This window comes from Pseudophryne corroboree, chromosome 6, assembly GCF_028390025.1.
Source record: "Pseudophryne corroboree isolate aPseCor3 chromosome 6, aPseCor3.hap2, whole genome shotgun sequence".
Lineage (NCBI taxonomy): Eukaryota > Metazoa > Chordata > Amphibia > Anura > Myobatrachidae > Pseudophryne > Pseudophryne corroboree.
The window spans coordinates 603,469,568-603,492,291 of record NC_086449.1 but is presented as its reverse complement, the minus strand read 5'-3'; the positions used below and the strand labels follow the sequence as shown (position 1 = coordinate 603,492,291).

Here is a 22,724-nt window from a genome sequence, read left to right as displayed (position 1 = left end):
AGCGTGCCCAGCGCTCCTTGAGCAGCTGGGCAGCCCCTTCCTCTCCTCCCCGCACTGTTCAGATGCCGCGCGCATGCGCACAGCATCTATTCAGTGATCACCGGCTGCATTGCAAAGCAGAGCAGCAGTGATCACTGGTTCCACCAACTGCCCCTCCCCCCCCCTGCCCGCGGGACACTGCGACCCGCGGGCGGGACAGTGTCCGAATAGCGGGACTGTCCCACTGAAATCGGGACAGTTGGGAGGTATGTGTATAGTAGAAGCCCAAATATGTGTGTTAAATATGTATTGTAAAGCACACAAAAAATGTTTTCAAAATAGTTGGTATATTTCACTTTAGAAACATGTCTGCCACCATGTGGTCAACTTGTCAAGTGTTTCTAGGAATGCATTTGGGGCCTAATTCAGTCCTGATCACTGTGCTGCAAATTACACTGTCCTCCGATCAGATAGTGGCCGCCCAGGGAAAGTGAAAATTCGCCCCGTGCAAGTGTGCGATTGAATGTGTACGCTGTGCAAAAATTCCCCTCAGTCAGCGGACAGCTGCAAAACCGTTCGCATCACACTTACCATCAAAGGTTTTTCCCATTCTGTGCAGTGTGTGCGTAGCTCAATACTTACTCCTCCAGTGCAAAGACAACAGGCTGATCACGGCCGGAGCGGACGTCACACACCCTCCCTGAAAACGCTTGGGAACGCCTGTGTTTTTTCAGACACTCACAGAAAACGGCTAGTTTCCACCGCCAAACGTCCTCTTCCTGTCAATCACCTTACGAACGGCCGTATGATTGAAATTTTTGCACCATCCATTCCTTTCCTGTCGCTGTTTGGCGACGCACCTGCACATTGTGGTGCATGCTCAGTAGTTCGATAATCACCCGCTGTGCGAAAAAACGCACAGCAGCAATCAGTTCTGAATCGGGCCCATGGTTTCATAATGTGTCCACTGCAAATGCATAAATGTATCTTTCTATTCATTTTATTGCATAGATTATAAACTAATCAATAGGCAATAACTTAAATGGTGTGATGATCAGAATTTTGATATTTAGCCTTAAACATAACATTTCATAAATGGAAAATATTTTGATTGACATTTTCAATTAAAAAAGCAGAGTTAAGTGTCTCATATAGGGATACCTCATCTTAAATGTGAAAATGTCAGTACAGCTGTCTCTTTTCAAGGACATACTCTAACATAATAACAATCAAAAAACATTTTATATTTATGTGCATTCCCACAATGCATCAGTAGGTACAGCCAGAGTTAGCTGAATAAAAATGTAATAACAAACTGGCTACAAGCAATCCACCTAAACATATTTATATCACCAAGTTACTTCAGCAAATCAGTTTGTCTTGGAATGCATCGCTGCCGTATTGCTGAAATCATATATGTTATTTAACAAATCATAGAAGTGGAAGTTTAAATAGTTTTAGATGCTCTGTATGTACTCTCATTATGAACAAAATAAGTTAGCACAACAATAAAACTTCTGCTCTATTCCCAGACGTATAATTTAAGATACTACAAGAATAAACTATAATAAAATAATACAGATAGTACTTATACAAAAAGGTGTTACAATTACATCATACCTCGATATAAGCAGCTGCCACCATAATCCAAGCGCTAAAGGGCTTCTGATCTTAACCCAGAAGTAATAGCTACGCCAACAAAAGAATAAAGATGATTATATTTTGTTATGTTTAATGAAGTAGGGAGCTGTTTATGTTAAAATTGTGTCTATTTATTTACGTTTTGGTATACAGTATATATATATATATATATATATATATATATATATATATATATATATATATATATATATATATATATATATATACAGTGTGTGTGTGATATATATATATATATATATATATATATATATATATACAGTGGGGATTGAAAGTTTGGGCACACCAGGCAAAAATTCATTTTAATGTGCAAAAAGAAGCCAAGGAAAGATGGAAAAATTTCCAAAAGGCATCAAATTACAGATTAGACATTCTTATAACATGTCAAAAAATGTTTGATTTTATTTCCATCATTTCCACTTTTAAAAGAACAGAAAACAAAAAATGGCATCTGCAAAAGTTTGGGCACCCTGCAGAGTTAATAACTTGTACTGCCCCTTTTGGACAGCTGAGACCTGGCAGTGTCATAGATTGTTCTCAATCATCGTCTGGAAAGACCAGGTGATGTCAATCTCAAAGGTTTTAAAAGCCCAGACTCATCTGACCTTGCTCCAACAATCTGCACCATGGGTTCCTCTAAGCAGTTGTGTAGAACACTGAAACTGAGAATAGTTGACGCTCACAAAGCAGGAGAAGGCTATAAGAAGATAGCAAAGCGTTATCAGATGCCCATATCCTCTGTTCGGAATGTAATTAAGAAATGGAAGTCATCAGGAACAGTGGAAGTTAAAGCAAGATCTGGAAGACCAAGAAAAATATCAGACAGAACAGCTCGCAGGATTGTTAGAAAAGCAAGTAAAAATCCACGTTTGACTGCACGATCCCTCCAGGAAGATCTGGCAGACACTGGAGTTGTGGTACACTATTCCACTATAAAGAGATACTTGTACAAATATGGTCTTCATGGAAGAGTCATCAGAAGAAAACCTCTTCTACGTCCTCACCACAAAAATCAGCGTTTGAAGTTTGCAAATGAACATATAGACAAGAATGATGCATTTTGGAATAAAGTTCTGTGGACCGATGAGGTTAAAATAGAACTTTTTGGCCGGAATGAGCAAAGGTACGTTTGGAGAAGGAAGGGCACAGAATTTAATGAAAAGAACCTCTGTCCAACTGTTAAGCATGGGGGTGGATTAATCATGCTTTGGGGTTGTATTGCAGCCAGTGGCACAGGGAACATTTCACGAGTAGAAGGAAAAATGGATTCAATAAGATTCCAGCAAATTTTGGACGCTAACTTGATGCCATCTGTGAAAAAGCTGAAGTTAAAGAGAGGCTGGCTTCTACAAATGGATAATGATCCTAAACACACCTCAAAATCCATGGTGGATTACATTAAGAGGCGTAAACTGAAGATTTTGCCATGGCCTTCACAATCTCCTGACCTCAACATAATTGAAAATCTATGGATAGACCTTAAAAGAGCAGTGCGTCACAGACAGCCCAGGAATCTCAAAGAACTGGAAGACTTTTGCAAGGAAGAATGGGCGAAGATACCTCAAATAAGAATTGAAAGACTCTTGGCTGGTTACAAAAAGCGTTTACAAGCTGTGATACTTGCCAAAGGGGGCAGTACAAGGTATTAACTCTGCAGGGTGCCCAAACTTTTGCAGACGCCATTTTTTGTTTACTGTTCTTTTGAAAGTGTAAATGATGGAAATAAAATCAAACTTTTTTGGACATGTTGTTATAAGAATGTCTAATCTGTAATTTAATGCCTTTTGGAGATTTTTCCATCTTTCCTTGCCTTCTTTTTGCACATTGAAATGAATTTTTGTCTGGGGTGCCCAAACTTTCAATCCCCACTGTATATATATATATACACTGTGTATATATGTATATATATACACTGTGTATATATATATATATATATATATATATATATACAGGTTGAGTATCCCATATCCGGAATGCTCGGGACCAGGAGCATTCCGGATATGGGATTTTTCCGGATAACAGATTACCTGTTATCTGTATGGGTTTCGGGGATTCAGCGAGTCGGCAGGGGGGACCGCCGTGAGCCCAGCACGACGGTGAGGGGTCCCGGGGATCTGGCGCATCAGTGGGGGAGTCCGAGGGGTCAGCGGCGGGTACTGGGAGTCAACGGCGGTGAGGGAATGGCTGCAAAGCCACTCCCCCACCTGTCTGTGATTGGCTGCAGACTCCAGTGACGTCATGACGCCGGCCGCGTCATGACGTCACTACAGGACTGAAATATTCAGTTTTTCGGAATATTTCGGTTAACAGGTGTCCGGATAACGGATACCCGACCTGTATGTATATGTATGTATATATATATATATATATATATATATATATATATATATATATATATATATATATATATATATATATATATATATATATATATATATATATATGTATGTATGTATGTGTATATATATATATATATATATATGTATATATATATATATATATATATATATATATATATATATATATATATATATATATATATATATATATATATATATATAAAACAGAGAATGAGGTATTAAAAGCAACCAAAGGTGTCAAAAAGTAAAAGCGACCAATGGTATCAAAATTGGTCGCTTTTAATACCTCATTCTCTGTTTCCAAGTTTTATTCTTAGGCACGTATACCAGTGCTTAGTTTATTTGAGGTGACTAGCTGATGCCCTGATATATAGAGGGAGTGTCTATTAGGAGCTAACAGTTACTATATTACACGGTTCTGATACTAGTGTTCTTATTGTGGATACTGCATCTGTGGCGCTAATAGCTTCTCTGGAACATATATAAATATATATATATATATATATATATATATATATATATATATAGTAACAGCTGTCCATTATTTTGGGATCACTTGATGTTACAAAATTGCTATTCCCCTGGTTACAATTTTGCAAATTACCCAAATTCCACAAAATCTGAAAGAGTCTCAGTACTTAGTGGAATGCCAGTTGCTTCTGGGACAAGGGAAGTGTTGAGATGATTACTGTAGAAGCACCATGCCATGAGGTCTCCATGCCATGGCGGAAACCAGCCCAGGCTGTCTCTCACTGGTCGCTAGTTATGGATGGGGCAAGATGCCTTTTCTTAAATTTCTAAAAACATTTTAGTACCGTGAAGCATCTGTTATCTGAACGGAGGTAACTGTCAATCTCTTGTACTACTCAGCTACATTCATTTTTCTGCAAGTGTCTGATTATTGCTCCACTCAGACCACAGATGTTGCCGATATGTTAATTTAAAATGGGAAGAATATTAATTTAGTAATAGTGATATTTATTCTTCATGCACATTGCACCTATTTTTCATGCATCTTCAGTTCTGTTTAGGTGCCATCTAGTGGGAGAAAAATGTATTGCTGGTAATTAAATTTTTAATCTTTGAAAACACACTTGGGGGGTAGGAATATAATAGGTTGCAAATCTATGACCAGTGTAAATTGTAGCAGCTTTCCATTCAAAGTCTGCAGATGTAATAGATAGCAATTTTAGTGATAGGTATGAAAATCAATGGCGAGTTGCAGCAATTTGTGGAAGAAAAGACAGGACAATCTTGACAGAAAATGGCCCTGGTCAGAGACATGCTCAAACGACATGCATTCTGAGCGGTCTGTCTAGGCAGAACATAATAATGAACAAACAAACAAACAAACAAACAAAGTTATTTGTCCAGCATAGCTTGCCAAGACAGAGGGATATATAGAATACAGTAGAAAGGTATCTGATCTTAGACAGCTACTCCAAATGGGGGAGAGTGCTAGTACTACCCAAAAAGACAAAAAGTTGATGGAGCGCGCCACTAGTCCAAATTAAAAGAATGACTATTTGATATAATTAATTTTAAATATATTTTATGAATATTAACAAGCCAAGACCACATGGTTATGCATATAGGTCCTGTTTCATATTTGGATGTAAACCCGATGGTTTGCATACAAAACTGATGTTTGGGGGTCTACGCAAGCGCAAAACCTATTCTGTGCATGTGCACTGCAGGTCTTGCAATGTTGCTTGCAGCCCCCGTCAGCCACAGTATGATTGACATGCTGAGGTGTTTGGGAGACAGCACCCGGCATTGTTATTCAAAGTGTGGGAATGTGTGACAGGACCAGGGTCTCCATCGTCGGTTGCAGACTTACTGAACCCTGGTGCCCAGACCTTACAGCCAGCCTAGGTAAGCTTCAGCTTATGCATGCTGACCAGTTCCTGTAACCATAGCGAATTGCAACTGATGGCCGCGATGGCGATTCATGGTTGCGTCCTCTGACACAGCACTTGGATCACTGGCGTTTCTATAATGGGTGCAGTGTGTGCGGTGCACACGGGCCCCTGAGTCCAGAGGGGGCCCCCACCGCACAAGCTGCACCAATTTTCTGAATACTCACCCCTCCAGAGTCCTGCGGCGACATCCACGGCGGTGTTAAAACTCCGTGAAAATGGCCCAGCGGCCATTTTCACGGAGTTCTGCGCATGCGCAGTAGAGAAATCTCAGGGAAAATGGCCGCCGCGCCATTTTCCCAGAGATCTGCGCATGCGCAGTAGAGTCTGAGCGCTCTAGTGCTCAGACTCTCAGCGCTACTGGCAGAGAGGAGGGGGCCCGAACGGAGGAGGCTGTAACCGGGCCTCTTCCTCTCTTAAAGCGTGCCTGACTTGGATCCTCGCTAATGCAAACAAGAGGCGTCTATCTCCTACAGACACCACTTGCTGCATGAGAATTTCAAATATAGCCGCTTCCTTGCTTCTGTGCAATTCCATACAAGTATGAATCAGGCCCATAGTGTAATAACCAACATGTATACCATTATATATAACATATACACCTCAATATACATGACACCAATTAAAATTATATAATGATCAGCCATAAAAAACAAGATACAAGAAAACATATATAAATATAATCCTGGATCAATGTATTTCTCTATCGTCCTAGTGGATGCTGGGGTTCCTGAAAGGACCATGGGGAATAGCGGCTCCGCAGGAGACAGGGCACAAAAAGTAAAGCTTTAGGATCAGGTGGTGTGCACTGGCTCCTCCCCCTATGACCCTCCTCCAAGCCTCAGTTAGATTTTTGTGCCCGGCCGAGAAGGGTGCAATCTAGGTGGCTCTCCTAAAGAGCTGCTTAGAAAAGTTTAGCTTAGGTTTTTTATTTTACAGTGAGTCCTGCTGGCAACAGGATCACTGCAACGAGGGACTTAGGGGAGAAGAAGTGAACTCACCTGCGTGCAGGATGGATTGGCTTCTTTGGCTACTGGACATTAGCTCCAGAGGGACGATCACAGGTACAGCCTGGATGGTCACCGGAGCCTCGCCGCCGGCCCCCTTGCAGATGCTGAAACGAGAAGAGGTCCAGAATCGGCGGCAGAAGACTCCTCAGTCTTCTTAAGGTAGCGCACAGCACTGCAGCTGTGCGCCATTTCCTCTCAGCACACTTCACACGGCAGTCACTGAGGGTGCAGGGCGCTGGGAGGGGGGCGCCCTGGGAGGCAAATGAAAACCTTTTTTGGCTAAAAATACCTCGCATATAGCCTCCGGGGGCTATATGGAGATATTTAACCCCTGCCAGAATCCATTAAAGAGCGGGAGACGAGCCCGCCGAAAAAGGGGCGGGGCCTATCTCCTCAGCACACAGCGCCATTTTCCCTCACAGAAAGGCTGGAGGGAAGGCTCCCAGGCTCTCCCCTGCACTGCACTACAGAAACAGGGTTAAAACAGAGAGGGGGGGCACTAATTTGGCGTTAGAAATATATAAAAGATGCTATAAGGGAAAACACTTATATAAGGTTGTCCCTATATAATTATAGCGTTTTTGGTGTGTGCTGGCAAACTCTCCCTCTGTCTCTCCAAAGGGCTAGTGGGTCCTGTCCTCTATCAGAGCATTCCCTGTGTGTGTGCTGTGTGTCGGTACGTGTGTGTCGACATGTATGAGGACGATGTTGGTGAGGAGGCGGAGCAATTGCCTGTAATGGTGATGTCACTCTCTAGGGAGTCGACACCGGAATGGATGGCTTATTTAGGGAATTACGTGATAATGTCAACACGCTGCAAGGTCGGTTGACGACATGAGACGGCCGACAAACAATTAGTACCGGTCCAGACGTCTCAGAAACACCGTCAGGGGTTTTAAAACGCCCGTTTACTTTAGTCGGTCGACACAGACACGGACACTGAATCCAGTGTCGACGGTGAATAAACAAACGTATTCCTTATTAGGGCCACACGTTAAGGGCAATGAAGGAGGTGTTACATATTTCTGATACTACAAGTACCACAAAAGAGGGTATTATGTGGGATGTGAAAAAACTACCGTAGTTTTTCCTGAATCAGATAAATTAAATGAAGTGTGTGATGATGCGTGGGTTCCCCCCGATAGAAAATTATGGGCGGTATACCCTTTCCCGCCAGAAGTTAGGGCGCGTTGGGAAACACCCCTTAGGGTGGATAAGGCGCTCACACGCTTATCAAAACAAGTGGCGGTACCGTCTATAGATAGGGCCGTCCTCAAGGAGCCAGCTGACAGGAGGCTGGAAAATATCATAAAAAGTATATACACACATACTGGTGTTATACTGCGACCAGCGATCGCCTCAGCCTGGATGTGCAGAGCTGGGGTGGCTTGGTCGGATTCCCTGACTAAAAATATTGATACCCTTGACAGGGACAGTATTTTATTGACTATAGAGCATTTAAAGGATGCATTTTCTATATATGCGAGATGCACAGAGGGATATTTGCACTCTGGCATCAAGAGTAAGTGCGATGTCCATATCTGCCAGAAGATGTTTATGGACACGACAGTGGTCAGGTGATGCAGATTCCAAACGGCACAAAGGTGTATTGCCGTATAAAGGAAGAGGAGTTATTTGGGGTCGGTCCATCGGACCTGGTGGCCACGGCAACTGCTGGAAAATCCACCGTTTTTACCCTAAGTCACATCTCTGCAGAAAAAGACACCGTCTTTTCAGCCTCAGTCCTTTCGTCCCTATAAGAGTCATATCTGCCCAGGGATAGAGGAAAGGGAAGAAGACTGCAGCAGGCAGCCCATTCCCAGGAACAGAAGCGTTCCACCGCTTCTGCCAAGCTCTCAGCATGACGCTGGGACCGTACAGGACCCCTGGATCCTACATGTAGTATCCCAGGGGTACAGATTGGAATGTCGAGACGTTTCCCCTTCGCAGGCTCCTGAAGTCTGGTTTACCAAGGTCTCCCTCCGACAAGGAGGCAGTATGGGAAACAATTCACAAGCTGTATTCCCAGCAGGTGATAATCAAATTACCCCTCCTACAACAAGAAAATGGGTATTATTCCACATTATATTGTGGTACTGAAGCCAGAAGGCTAGGTGAGACCTATTCTAAATCTAAAAAAATTTGAACACTTACAAAGGTTCAAATCAAGATGGAGTCACTCAGAGCAGTGATAACGAACCAGGAAGAAGGGGACTATATAGTGTCCCGAGACATCAGGGATGCTTACCTCCATGTCCAAAATTTGCCCTTCTCACTAAGGGTACCTCAGGTTCGTGGTACAGAACTGTCACTATCAGTTTCAGACGCTGCCGTTTTGGATTGTCCACGGCACCCCGGGTCTTTACCAAGGTAATGGCCGAAATGATGATTCTTCTTCGAAGAAAAGGCGTCTTAATTATCCCTTACTTGGACGATCTCCTGATAAGGGCAAAGTCCAGGGAACAGTTGGAGGTCGGAGTAGCACTATCTCGGATACTGCTACAACAGCACGGGTGGATTCTAAATACTCCAAAATCGCAGCTGATCCCGACGAAAAGTCTGCTGTGCCTAGGGATGATTCTGGACACAGTCCAGAAAAAGGTGTTTCTCCCGGAAGAGAAAGCCAGGGAGTTATCCGAGCTAGTCAGGAACCTCCTAAAATCAGTGCATCATTGCACAAGGGTCCTGGTAAAGATGGTGACTTCCTACGAAGCAATTCCATTCGGCAGATTTCACGCAAGAATTTTTCAGTGGGATCTGCTGGACAAATGGTCCGGATCGCATCTTCAGATGCATCAGCGGATAACCCTATATCCAAGGACAAGGGTGTCTCTCCTGTGGTGGTTACAGAGTGCTCATCTTCTAGAGGGCCGCAGATTCGGCATTCAGGATTGGATGCTGGTGACCACGGAGGCCAGCCCGAGAGGCTGGGGAGCAGTCACACAAGGAAAAAATTTCCAGGGAGTGTGATCAAGTCTGGAGACTTTTCTCCACATAAATATACTGGAGCTAAGGGTAAATTTATAATACTCTAAGCTTAGCAAGACCTCTGCTTCAAGGTCAGCCGGTATTGATCCAGTGGGAAAAACATCACGGCAGTCGCCCACGTAAATAGACAGGGCGACACAAGAAGCAGGAGGGCAATGGCAAAAACTGCAAGGACTTTTCGCTGGGCGGAAAATCATGTGATAGCACTGTCAGCAGTGTTTCATTCCGGGAATGGAAACTGGGAAGCAGACTTCCTCAGCAGGCACGACCTCCACCCGGCAGAGTGGAAACTTCATCGGGAAGTTTTCCACATGATTGTAAACCGTTGGGAAATACCAAAGGTGGACATGATGGCGTCCCGTCTGAACAAAAAACGGGACAGGTATTGCGCCAGGTTAAGAGACCCTCAGGCAATAGCTGTGGACGTTCTGGTAACACCATGGATGTACCAGTCGGTGTATGTGTTCCATCCTCTGCTTCTCATACCTAAGGTACTGAGACTTATAAGACGTAGAGGAGTAAGAACTATACTCATGGCTCCGGATTGGCCAAGAAGGACTTGGTACCCGGAACTTCAAGAGATGCTCACAGAGGACTTATGGCCTCTGCCGCTAAGAAGGGACTTGTTTCAGCAAGTACCATGTCTGTTCCAAGACTTACCGCAGCTGCGTTTGACGGCATGGCGGTGGAACGCCGGATCCTAAGGGAAAAAGGCATTCCGGAAGAGGTCATTCCTACCCTGGTCAAAGCCAGAAAGGAGGTGACCGCACAACATTATCACCACATGTGGCAAAAATATGTTGCGTGGTGTGAGGCCAGAAAGGCCCCACGAAGAAATTTCAACTCGGTCGATTCCTGCATTTCCTGCAAACAGGAGTGTCTATGGGCCTCAAATTGGGGTCCATTAAGGTTCAAATTTCGGCCCTGTCGATTTTCTTCCAGAAAGAAGTGGCTTCAGTTCCTGAAGTCCAGAAGTTTGTCAAGGGAGTATTGCATATACAACCCCCTTTTGTGCCTCCAGTGGCACTGTGGGATCTCAACGTAGTTCTGGGATTCCTCAAATCACATTGGTTTAAAACCAGTCAAATCTGTGGATTTGAAGCATCTCACATGAAAAGTGACCATGCTCTTGGCCCTGGCCTGGACCAGGCGAGTGTCAAATTGGTGTTTTTTTTTCTCAAAAAAGCCCATATCTGGTTGTCCATTTGGACAGGGCAGAGCTGCGGACTCGTCCCCAGTTCTCTCCCTAAGGTGGTGTCAGTGTTTCACCTGAACCAGCTTATTTTGGTGCCTTGCGCCTACTAGGGACTTGGAGGACTCCAGGTTGCTAGATGTTGTCAGGGCCCTGTAAATATAGGTTCCAGGACGGCTGGAGTCAGGAAAACTGACTTGCTGTTATCCTGTATGCACCCAACAAACTGGGTGCTCTTGCTTCTAAGCAGACTATTGCTAGTTGGATGTGTAATACAATTCAGCTTGCACATTCTGTGGCAGGCCTGCCACAGCCAAAATATGTAAATGCCCATTCCACAAGGAAGGTGGGCTTATCTTGGGCGGCTGCCCGAGGGGTCTCGGCTTTACAACTTTGCCGAGCGGCTATTTAGTCAGGGGCAAACACGTTGGTAAAATCCTACAAATTTGATACCCTGGCTAAGGAGGACCTGGAGTTCTCTCATTCGGTGCTGCAGAGTCATCCGCACTCTCCCGCCCGTTTGGGAGCTTTGGTATTATCCCCATGGTCCTTTCAGGAACCCCAGCATCCACTAGGACGATAGAGAAAATAAGAATTTACTTACCGATAATTCTATTTCTCGGAGTCCGTAGTGGATGCTGGGCGCCCATCCCAAGTGCGGATTATCTGCAATACTTGTACATAGTTACAAAAATCGGGTTATTATTGTCGTGAGCCATCTTTTCAGAGGCTCCGCTGTTATCATACTGTTAACTGGGTTCAGATCACAGGTTGTACAGTGTGATTGGTGTGGCTGGTATGAGTCTTACCCGGGATTCAAAATCCTTCCTTATTGTGTACGCTCGTCCGGGCACAGTATCCTGGCTGAGGCTTGGAGGAGGGTCATAGGGGGAGGAGCCAATGCACACCACCTGATCCTAAAGCTTTACTTTTTGTGCCCTGTCTCCTGCGGAGCCGCTATTCCCCATGGTCCTTTCAGGAACCCCAGCATCCACTACGGACTCCGAGAAATAGAATTATCGGTAAGTAAATTCTTATTATTTATATTACAAAAATACTTTAATGAAACATGATCTTTAATGCTCACTAAAAAATAAATCAAAGATCTCTGTATAATATTCTGATAATATTTTATTTTATTCCATCAGCTTTACAGAACATAATAAAGAGTATATTACTTTGTCACTAATTAATACTCAATTAAGGGTTTTCAAAAATAATAAAATATTGATGAGCTATTATTAAAAAAATATTGTGGAAGTAATGTTTAAAAATAATAACATTTAAAAGTATGCAGAAAATAATATTTTTATGTAAATTAGGATCCCTATTAATTAATGATAGAAGCACCAATTATATTACACATTTCTGTCATTACAAGTGCCAGCATGAATGTACTTATATCATATAATTAATGTGGCCTCAATTAACATGAAATATTTTCTTTAGAATTTAAAATGTTCTTTTTTTTTATTATTGCCTCAGTAATACATTAATGCAATAATTATAGCCCCTAAAGATAGTTATTATTTTTTAGGGGCCCCTTAAGTGAGTATTAAGTAGTGGCACAGTAATACAGTGCATATGTTTATTATGGCTCTTCTGTCATGTTCTACCCAGACATTGCAATCTGCATATGCATAAACATAACATGCACAAACATATGCAATCTGGGCAATCTCGCGAGCCAATTTAGCACAGCTACGATCATTCACACTGACATGTGGGGGGACGCCCAGCACAGGGCTAGTCCGCTCCGCATGTCAGTGACACCACCCCCTCCCTTCCCGCAGAAGTGCAAAGGCATTGCACAGCGGCGATGCCTTTGCACTTTAAGGGTAGCTCCCGACCAGCGCAGCTTTAACGTGCTCGCCGGGAGCTACTCGTCGCTCCCCAGACCGCAGCGGCTGCTTGTGACATCACGCAGCTGCTGCGGCCCGCCCCCCCAACGGTCCAGCCACGCCTGCGTTGGCCGGACCGCGCTCCCTAAACGGTGGCTTAACGCCACCATCCAGCCCCCTCCCGCCCAGCGACCGCCTCTACTAAGATGGGAGTTCTATTTAAGATGAGATGTTTCCCATAGAAACCAATCAGATTCCAGGTATTATCTTCTAGAAGGTGCTAGATCATTGTTTCCCAACCACGGTCCTCAAGGCACACTAACAGTCCTGGTATTAGTGATATCCAGGCTTGAACACAGGTGACTTAATTAGTAACTCAGTTATTTTGATTTAACCATCTGTGCTGAAGCCTGGATATCACTAAAACCTGCACTGTTGGTGTGCCTTGAGGACCGCGGTTGGGAATGCCTGTGCTAGATAAATGAGAAGTAGAATCTGATTGGTTGCAATGGGCAACATTCCATCTTTAAAAACAACAACTTTCCATCTTAGTAAATGTACCCCTATGTTCACTGCATGTAATAAGTTGTGCAGAATTAATGTTACCTTTATGTTCACGCTACCATTTGTATTGTATTTTATTTTGAATATTACCAGGATATGAAGTTTACACAGTTGTGTAACCTGTAGTGTAACACCTACCATGTCATGTGTTCTGTTATTTGATAGTGGATACAACAGATAGAGGCGACGGAAGCTGCACTACATCGGAAGATGATGGAGTTGGAGAGTGACATGGTAAGTAAATATAAGGTTTGATCATTTGTTTTATTTACCCTGTGGAGGTTTCTGCCAGCAACACTTGAATAAAGCTGGGATGACACCCTTCGCTTTACACATTTGATCGTGTGCAATGGCTTGTTTAGTGCTTGGTGAGAAAGGAACGCAGGAGAAATTGGTAGTGGATGATGCGGAGAAGCAGACAGTGGTGGTAATAGGCAGAAGAATGAAAATGAAAAGGGACTACTAGTAAGAGTAGGGGGTATGGGTCATTGGGTCGACAGTCATTAGGTCGACCACTATTGGTCAACATGCATTAGGTCGACAGGGTTGCTAGGTCGACATGGCCATTAGGTCGACATGGTCTAGGTCCACATGCCAAAAAGTCGACATGAGATTTTTGTATTTGTTTGGTGTCGTTTTCTTCGTACAGTGACCGGGAACCCCAATTAGTGCACCGTGTCGCCTCGCATGGTGAGCGAAAGTGCCTCGCTCCGCTACTACTGCGCTCGGCACAGGTTACCGTTCCCAACTGTAGTCTACGTGGATCGTAAAGTATGAAAAAGTTAAAAAAATGAAAAAAATTGTGAAAACTCATGTCGACTTTTTGTCATGTTGACCTACAACATGTCGATATAATGACCATGCCGACATAGCAACCCTGTCGACCTAATGCATGTCGACCAATAGTGGTCGACCTAATGACTGTCGATCTAAGGGCTGTTGACCAAATGGGCGTATCCCAGAGAGGAATAGTTCTAGAAAGCTGTAAGCAGTGCCTCTAGTCATTATGTACCACATTTGCCTAGCTACAGTAACTTATAAACTCTAGTAAAAGCAGCTTGGAGATAATTCATAGTATTACGTCTGTGGTGCACATGGGTTTATAAAGCTGCTCCCCTACAGGTGAAATGCCAGCATTCCTCTTCCTGAGCCAGTATGATTTCCCCTGCTCTCAGAGCATCAACCGGACCAGTGTCAGGCTCCCTGCAGTGATCATGACTCGCGACTGACTCTGCACTCTGACCCCTCCACCACCAGACACTTCAGCGTGTTAAATCCTAGTGGCAGTAGCCGATTGAGAGAGCAGTGTGAATATGACCATACTTCATAACGGTATATATACAGTATAACAGAGTGTGAGAATCTTAAATTGGATTCTGAAAGGGAGGGGGAGCCAGTGAAGGGCTTGTAAGATGAGCCTGGCTGAAGCATTGATGGTAGATTGGAGTGTAGATAGGCATTTGTCAGGTACAGTTTGCCAGATAGGAGGAGATTACAGTAGTCCAAGTCTATAGATGACCAGTGAGTGCATAAGGATCTTAGAAGCATCCAGCGTGAGAAAGAGTCTAATCCTGGAAATATATTTGAGATGAAAACAGCAGGTTTGAGAGAGGTGCTGAATGTGTGGTTTGAGGGAGAGGAGGAGTCCAGGATTACTCCAAAACAGCGCAATTGGGGACTAGAGGGGATAGCAATAAAGTGGTTGGTCTCTAGGCAGGTGCTAGCTACCAGGAAGGACCAAAGTTCCAGGGCCAGCCAAACTATGGGGTCTATTTACTAAGCCTTGGATAAAGTAGATGGAGATAAGGTACCAGCTAATCAGCTCTTAACTGCCATGTCACAGGCTGAGTTTTAAAAGTACAGGAGCTGACTAGCTAATACTTTATCTCTGGCCACTTTACCTTCAGCCAAGGCTTAGTAAATAGACTCCTAAGTCCTGGGTTTTGGTTTCTCTCCTTGTAGACAGTAAGCTGTGAAGCTCAAAGATATTTCCCCAGAACCCCAGAGGGTCGGTCCAATCTTTATCAAAAGATCTTGTTGTCTAATTTTACTCTAGGTTGAAGTCTGATGCAGTCCAAATAAAAACATACAGTATGTTATGATCTGACATGACTCATTGATGATGCTGTAGTCCATTCTGTCTATTTATCTTGTCAATAAACAGAGAGCTGTTATATTCAGTTATCCAAGACTCACGTCAGTCTTTCATTTTCCCAGGAGCAGTTCTGTAAACTGAAGGGGTATCTGGAAGAAGAGCTGGATTACAGGAAACAAGCATTGGATCAAGCATACATGGTTTGTGAATAGAAACAAATCCAGAAGCAATTAATAACATTAACATATTACCAGTTATTTATATAGCGCACACATATTCCGCAGCGCTTCACAGAGAATATTTTCCCATTCACATCAGTCCCTGCCCCAGTGGAGCTTACAATTCACGCTAGGATTAATATTTGTTGGGAGCCAATTAACCTACCAGTATATTTTTGGATTGTGGGAGGAAACCGGAGGACCCGGAGGAAATCCACGCAAGTACGGGGAGAATATACAAACTCCACACAGTTAGGGCCATGGTGGGAATTGAACCCATGACCTCAGTGCTGTGAAGAAGTAATGCTAACCATTACACCATCCGTACTGCCTCACATTAATATGTGGACAAGTTCTTAATGTCCTTTTATTTATCCATAGCCAATGCAATCAGTATAAAGTAGGTTAATGCTATTAAAGGAAGCTTTTTGCATGTACTATTAATACAGCACATTTATACCCCCAGTTTTACCAAAAGCATTGTTCGTTAAAAAAAAAAACGTGCCAATGTTTTCACTATGTTGTCACCTTCACCATAGAGAATAAATAGCGTCGCGCGCCACCGTGCCCGCAGACTGGCGAGCGCAGCGAGCCCGCAAGGGGCTCATTTGCGCTCACCACGCTGTCGCTATGCCGGCGGTCCGGCTCCCGGCGCCGGTATGCTGGTTGCCGGGAGCCCGGCCGCCGGCATACCGTACTACACCCGGTATTATGTTATAGTCTATAGCAGGGTGGGCAATTATTTCAGTGGGGGCCATTTAACAACTTTTAGGTAATTGTTGAGGGCTATGCAGTAGATACATGACAAGCCAAATTACTGACTATACCAAGTAAAATTCAAAATACCAAATCTATAGTAATTTTAGAAAATGCTCATCAGTCTCATAAAATAAAAAGGGAAAAATAAAATACCAATAATGAGTCAGCTTTTGGTTTCTTGCTCACTGCATGATCCATGGGAGAGGTGATTCACAGAAGGAGGGAAGAATATTATCTAATCTAAATGTCAGGTTTATATAAGAAGCAGGAAGTACGTCACACAGATTTATTTATCAGCTTGAAGTGAAATGTGAGGTCATGACTGGAAAAACCCTAGTTCTCTGCCACAATACCTGATTAGTGCGGTGTGTGGTAATTTTTGATTGGAAGTGACTCCAGGGAAGAGGGAATGAACAAATAACAGTTCTGTTATGGATATGTCATGTCATCTTTATATGACACTAGGGTCCCCAGTGTCCATTGATGGGGGAATTGGACTTGTATTTACTGTAGAAGAGTGACATACTCCCTGGGGTGACCTCCTGCTTTTTGCCTCTTTATCAGTACCACATACTGAACTTTGTACCCTGATACCATCTTGCTACTCTGCACTGGATGTTAGGTCCCATGCAGTGGAGGCTGTTGAGTGCAAGGTCCCGGGAAACTTGGGACTACTTAGATGGGAATATACCTCCACTAATTGCCTCCCTGGACGATGGTGGAGTTTGCAACTCTCCTGTCAAACACATTAGCTTCCAGAACACAGCAAGATGGCAGGACAGAGAGACATAGAAACATAAGTCAGCGATAACAGAACCATAGAGTCTTCTAACATACTAGTTGCAAGGTCCAATCACACAAAATATTTTTTTCTGCAGCAGGGTACATTGGTTTCCACAGGGAAACATTGGGGTGTAGAGTGGATCTGGATCCAGAGGTACCAACAGGTAAAGCTTTAGCTGTCCCAGGATGCATAGGGGCCTTCTCTATAACCCCACCTCCAGGCACTGAGAGCTCAGTTTTGAAGTTGGTGCCTGCAGCAGCAGGTCTCTGAACAGGGAGGCTGCGCTGAGCATACCTGAAAGCTTTTGAAAATTACTTTTCTCTAACGTCCTAGTGGATGCTGGGAACTCCGAAAGGACCATGGGGAATAGCGGCTCCGCAGGAGTCTGGGCACAACTAAAAGAAAGCTTTTAGACTACCTGGTGTGCACTGGCTCCTCCCACCATGACCCTCCTCCAAGCCTCAGTTAGATTTTTGTGCCCGGCCGAGCTGGATGCACACTAGGGGCTCTCCTGAGCTCTTAGAAGAAAGTATATTTTAGGTTTTTTATTTTACAGTGAGACCTGCTGGCAACAGGCTCACTGCAACGAGGGACTAAGGGGAGAAGAAGCGAACCTACCTGCTTGCAGCTAGCTTGGGCTTCTTAGGCTACTGGACACCATTAGCTCCAGAGGGACCGACCGCATGGAACTGGCCTTGGTGTTCGGTCCCGGAGCCGCGCCGCCGTCCCCCTTACAGAGCCAGAAGCAAGAAGAAGTCCGGAAAATCGGCGGCATGAAGACTTCTGTCTTCTCCAAGGTAGCGCACAGCACTGCAGCTGTGCGCCATTGCTTCTCATACACACTTCACACTCCGGTCACTGAGGGTGCAGGGCGCTGGGGGGGGGCACCCTGAGCAGCAATAAAAACACCTTGGCTGGCAAAACAATCACAATATATAGCCCCAGAGGCTATATATGTGATAATTACCCCTGCCAGAATCCTTAAAAAAGCGGGAGAATAGTCCGCGAAAAAGGGGCGGAGCTATCCCCCTCAGCACACTGGCGCCATTTTTCCCTCACAGTTCCGCTGGAAGGAAGCTCCCTGGCTCTCCCCTGCAGTCTACACTACAGAAAAAGGGTAAAAAAGAGAGGGGGGGCACTAAATTTAGGCGCAGTAAATATTATAGCAGCTATAGTGTACTGTTAGGCGCCGAGGGTCCGCCCGTCAGTGCGGCCCGGCGCCTAGCAACTAGGGACGCCGCATGCGGACAGCCGCCGGCTCCCTAGCAACGCTAGACGCCGGGCGCACGGAGCCGCTCAGACCCTAGCAACGGGGACGCCACTGTCGGACCGCGTTCCCCGTTGCTGGGTCTAGATTAATCACCTCATTGGTATCCTGGCCGTGCAGCATGCAGCTGCACGGCATGATTGTTAATTACCCTGTCTGGCTCCTGATTGGAGAGCTCCCAATTAAAAGCACTCTCAGGACTTTTCACAGACGCCGGTAATAGCTTCCTGTTTGCTGTGTCTGTTGCAGAGAGTTTTCCAGTCCTGTCTATCCGGTCGTTCCTGTCCTCAGTGGTCCAATACTCGGAAGTTGTCATCCTTTCCTGGAGTCCAGACCGAGCACCTTTAACATCCAGTGGTGTTCGTGAGTCGCGGCGTAGCCGTGTGTTGCGGCTTGACCGCTTACTATTTATTATTTGGTTATATTGTGTTTCGGAGCTTTTGCGGAGGATTCCGCTCCCACAAATCCACTCTGGTATCCAGCGGTGCTGGATAGGAGTAACGGATTCGTGGATTTTTGGTTGTCCTTTTCCCTGGCGGTTTGTCCGCACATACTTCTGGTTTAAGTTAGTTAGCTTGTAGCCCCTGGCCTGGTTGCTTAGTCAGAGGGCCCCTTGTTATCACCCTGTCTCGGATTTCCCTTTGTCTCCCATTAAGACCTGAGGGGGCATCGGAGTTGGGCAGACATAATCCGCCCTTCAAACGCGGCTGCCATGGGCTCAAGCAACCATAGTCTCGCAGGGGATTACTGATAACACGGGCGAGACAACGGAGTTAGGGCGCCAGGGGTTACTAGGCTTTCCTGCTCCCGTAACCAGCATTCCCTTCCAGTACTCTGACCTCCGTCATAAGATCTCCTCTGGTCAGACGTACTGGTATCATAACATTATTACCGGCCAGACTAAAATTTAAAATTAAAACGGGATTTGATTTTTTCCCTTATTCAGTTTGGAAGATTTGTCGGCCTCATGAATCCCACTGGTGTAGGGCCAAATTCTGGCCAGCTTCTAGTCAGTCAGATTCAAGAACTTAGATGGTTCAGGATCTATCCCTTCGGGTGAGGTCACAGGAAGATCTGTTACGGACTTCCCCGAGGGTCGTTCCTGAACCGAAAATGCATTTGCCAGACCGTTTTTCTGGGGATAGAAAGCAGTTTTTTAATTTTAAAGAGTCTTGTAAACTTTATTTTCGTTTAAGACCAGTCTCCTCAGTTACGGAATCTCAGCGGGTCGGAATTATTATTTCTTTACTTCAGGGGGATCCCCAGACCTGGGCTTTTGGTTTAAGAACAGACGATCCGGCATTGTTGTCTGTAGACGCCTTTCTGGGGTCTTTAGGGCTACTATATGATGACCCTGATAGAGAGGCATCCGCCGAGAGTCATTTGCGTGCTCTCAGACAGGGTAAGAATCCCGCAGAGATTTATTGTACGGAGTTTCGCCGTTGGTCGAACGACTGTGGATGGAATGACCCAGCCCTGCGCAGTCAGTTTCGCCTCGGCTTATCTGAGTCTATAAAAGACAGTCTCCTTCAGTATCCCGCTCCTGAGACTCTTGATAAACTCATGGAGCTTTCTATTAAGATTGATCGTCGTCTCAGAGAGCGGAGGGCTGAAAAAGGAGCACCTGTCGGGTCTACTCCTTGTGTTTTTTCCATTCCTGTGGACATAGAGGAGCCCATGCAGATAGGTCTCTCCAAGCTGTCTCCTGAAGAAAGAACCAGAAGGCAAAATTCTGGTCTTTGTTTGTACTGTGGGAGTAAGGGACATTTTGCCCGTAATTGTCCGAACAAGTCGGGAAACGCCTCGACCAAGTGAGTTGTGAGGGGGTTCACTTTGGTCTGCAGCTTATCTCCTCAAATAATTCACTGTTAGTCCCAGCTAAAGTTTCCTTTGGCAGCCTCTGTTCCTCGGTGTCGGCTTTTGTTGACAGTGGAGCTGCAGGGAACTTTATGGACTTAACGTGGGCCAAGGCCTTAGGTATTCCTCAGTTAGCCTTGGGTAGGTGTATCACCATGCATGGTTTAGATGGGAGTCCCTTGTCCAATGGGGTTATTTCTCTCTGTACACCCCCTGTACTACTTTCGGTAGGAGCTCTTCATTCCGAAAAAATTGAATTTTTCCTTACCCATTGCCCAGCAGTTCCAGTGGTTCTGGGTCACCCTTGGCTGGCCTTTCATAATCCCATCATTGATTGGCAGTCAGGGGAGATCTCACAATGGGGTACCATCTGTAATAAGGAATGTATTACGCTTCCCATCAGAATAGCTGCTGTCATTCCCGCACCCATTCCTGTGGAATACCAGGATTTTGTTGATGTATTTTCCAAGGGCAATGCGGACATTCTGCCTCCCCATCGGCCTTATGATTGTGCTATTGAGCTAATTCCTGGTGCCACTTTGCCTAAGGGAAGGTTATATGCATTATCCGGTCCAGAAACTGTGGCCATGAATGAGTATGTTAAAGAAAGCCTAGAGAAAGGATTTATCAGGCCATCTAAATCCCCTTTAAGTGCAGGCTTCTTCTTTGTGGAGAAGAAGGATGGATCACTCAGACCTTGCATTGACTTTAGAGCCTTGAATAAAATCTCAGTAAAAAATACTTACCCTTTGCCGCTGATTTCTGTCCTCTTTGATCAGCTACGTTCGGCTGTGATTTTTTCTAAGATTGACCTAAGAGGAGCATATAACCTCATCCGAATCAAGTCAGGGGATGAGTGGAAAACGGCATTCAGTACTCAGTCGGGTCACTATGAGTATCTGGTTATGCCATTCGGCCTGTCTAACGCTCCGGCAGTTTTCCAGGATCTCATTAACGATGTGCTCCGTGATTTTCTTGGAAGATTCGTAGTAGTCTACTTAGACGATATATTGATATATTCTGACTCTATTGAACAACACGTTACCCAGGTGCGTCAGGTTCTAAAAAAATTACGTGAAAATCACCTATATGCCAAGCTGGAGAAGTGTGAATTTCATGTCACGGAGGTATCCTTTTTAGGGTACATTATTTCCCCTCGGGGATTCTGTATGGAACCGAAGAAGCTCCAAGCCATCCTTAGTTGGGCGCAACCCACCAACTTAAAAGCAATTCAGCGCTTTTTAGGGTTTGCGAATTATTATAGAAGATTTATTCACTCTTTCTCCGACCTAGTTGCTCCCATTGTGGCACTGACTAAGAAGGGAGCGGATCCAACCAACTGGTCACGTGAAGCTGAATTATCTTTTCAGGCCTTGAAACAAGCCTTTATCTCAGCCCCAGTCCTCAGACATCCCAACCCAGAATTGCCTTTCATTGTTGAGGTTGATGCCTCGGAGGTTGGAGTAGGGGCTATCCTATCTCAGAAGGATCCGGATTCTCTAGAATTACATCCTTGTGCCTCTATGTCCAGGAAATTCTCATCTGCTGAATCCAACTACGATGTTGGTAACCGGGAATTACTGGCTATTAAATGGGCTTTCGAGGAGTGGAGGCATTGGCTTGAGGGAGCAACACATACCATTTCAGTTTTGACTGATCACAAAAATCTTCAGTACATTGAATCAGCTAAACGGCTGAATGCCCGGCAAGCTCGTTGGGCTTTATTTTTTACTCGTTTCAAGTTTTTTATCACCTTCAGGCCAGGTTCCAAGAATACCAAGGCGGATGCCCTATCACGCAGTTTTCTTCCAGTTCATGATAACATTCCTGTTACTCCCATACTTCCGTCTTCAGTCATTCGGGCAGGCCTCACACAAGATTTATTTACCCAGTTAAAGCAGCTTCAACATCAAGCTCCTGGAAATACTCCTGCTGGTCGTCTTTATGTCCCTGAGTTTTTGAGAGCAACTGTTTTGACGGAGTTTCATGATAGCAAAGTTGCCGGGCATCCGGGGATCGCTAAGACTTTGGAATTAGTCTCCCGCTCAGTATGGTGGCCTGGTCTTTCCAAAGACATTAAGGAGTTTGTTTTTTCGTGTCAGGTCTGTGCACAGCATAAAGTTCCCCGTTCCTTGCCTATCGGTCAACTTATGCCCTTGAATGTTCCTCTCAGGCCATGGTCTCATATTTCCATGGATTTTGTGGTGGACCTCCCTCTGTCAGCCGGATGCC

General features: G+C 44.8%; 1 protein-coding gene across 3 annotated transcripts in view; it reads left to right on the top strand.

Moving 5' to 3' along the window:
* Window positions 1-22,724, top strand: part of JAKMIP2 (janus kinase and microtubule interacting protein 2) — a 241,153-nt gene that overhangs the window by 176,903 nt on the left and 41,526 nt on the right. For all 3 annotated transcript variants that reach the window (XM_063928047.1, XM_063928046.1, XM_063928048.1), the window contains 2 exons: window positions 13,678-13,746; window positions 15,730-15,807. In XM_063928047.1, the coding sequence (XP_063784117.1) occupies window positions 13,678-13,746; window positions 15,730-15,807 (147 nt within the window). The remainder of the gene's footprint in view (window positions 1-13,677; window positions 13,747-15,729; window positions 15,808-22,724) is intronic.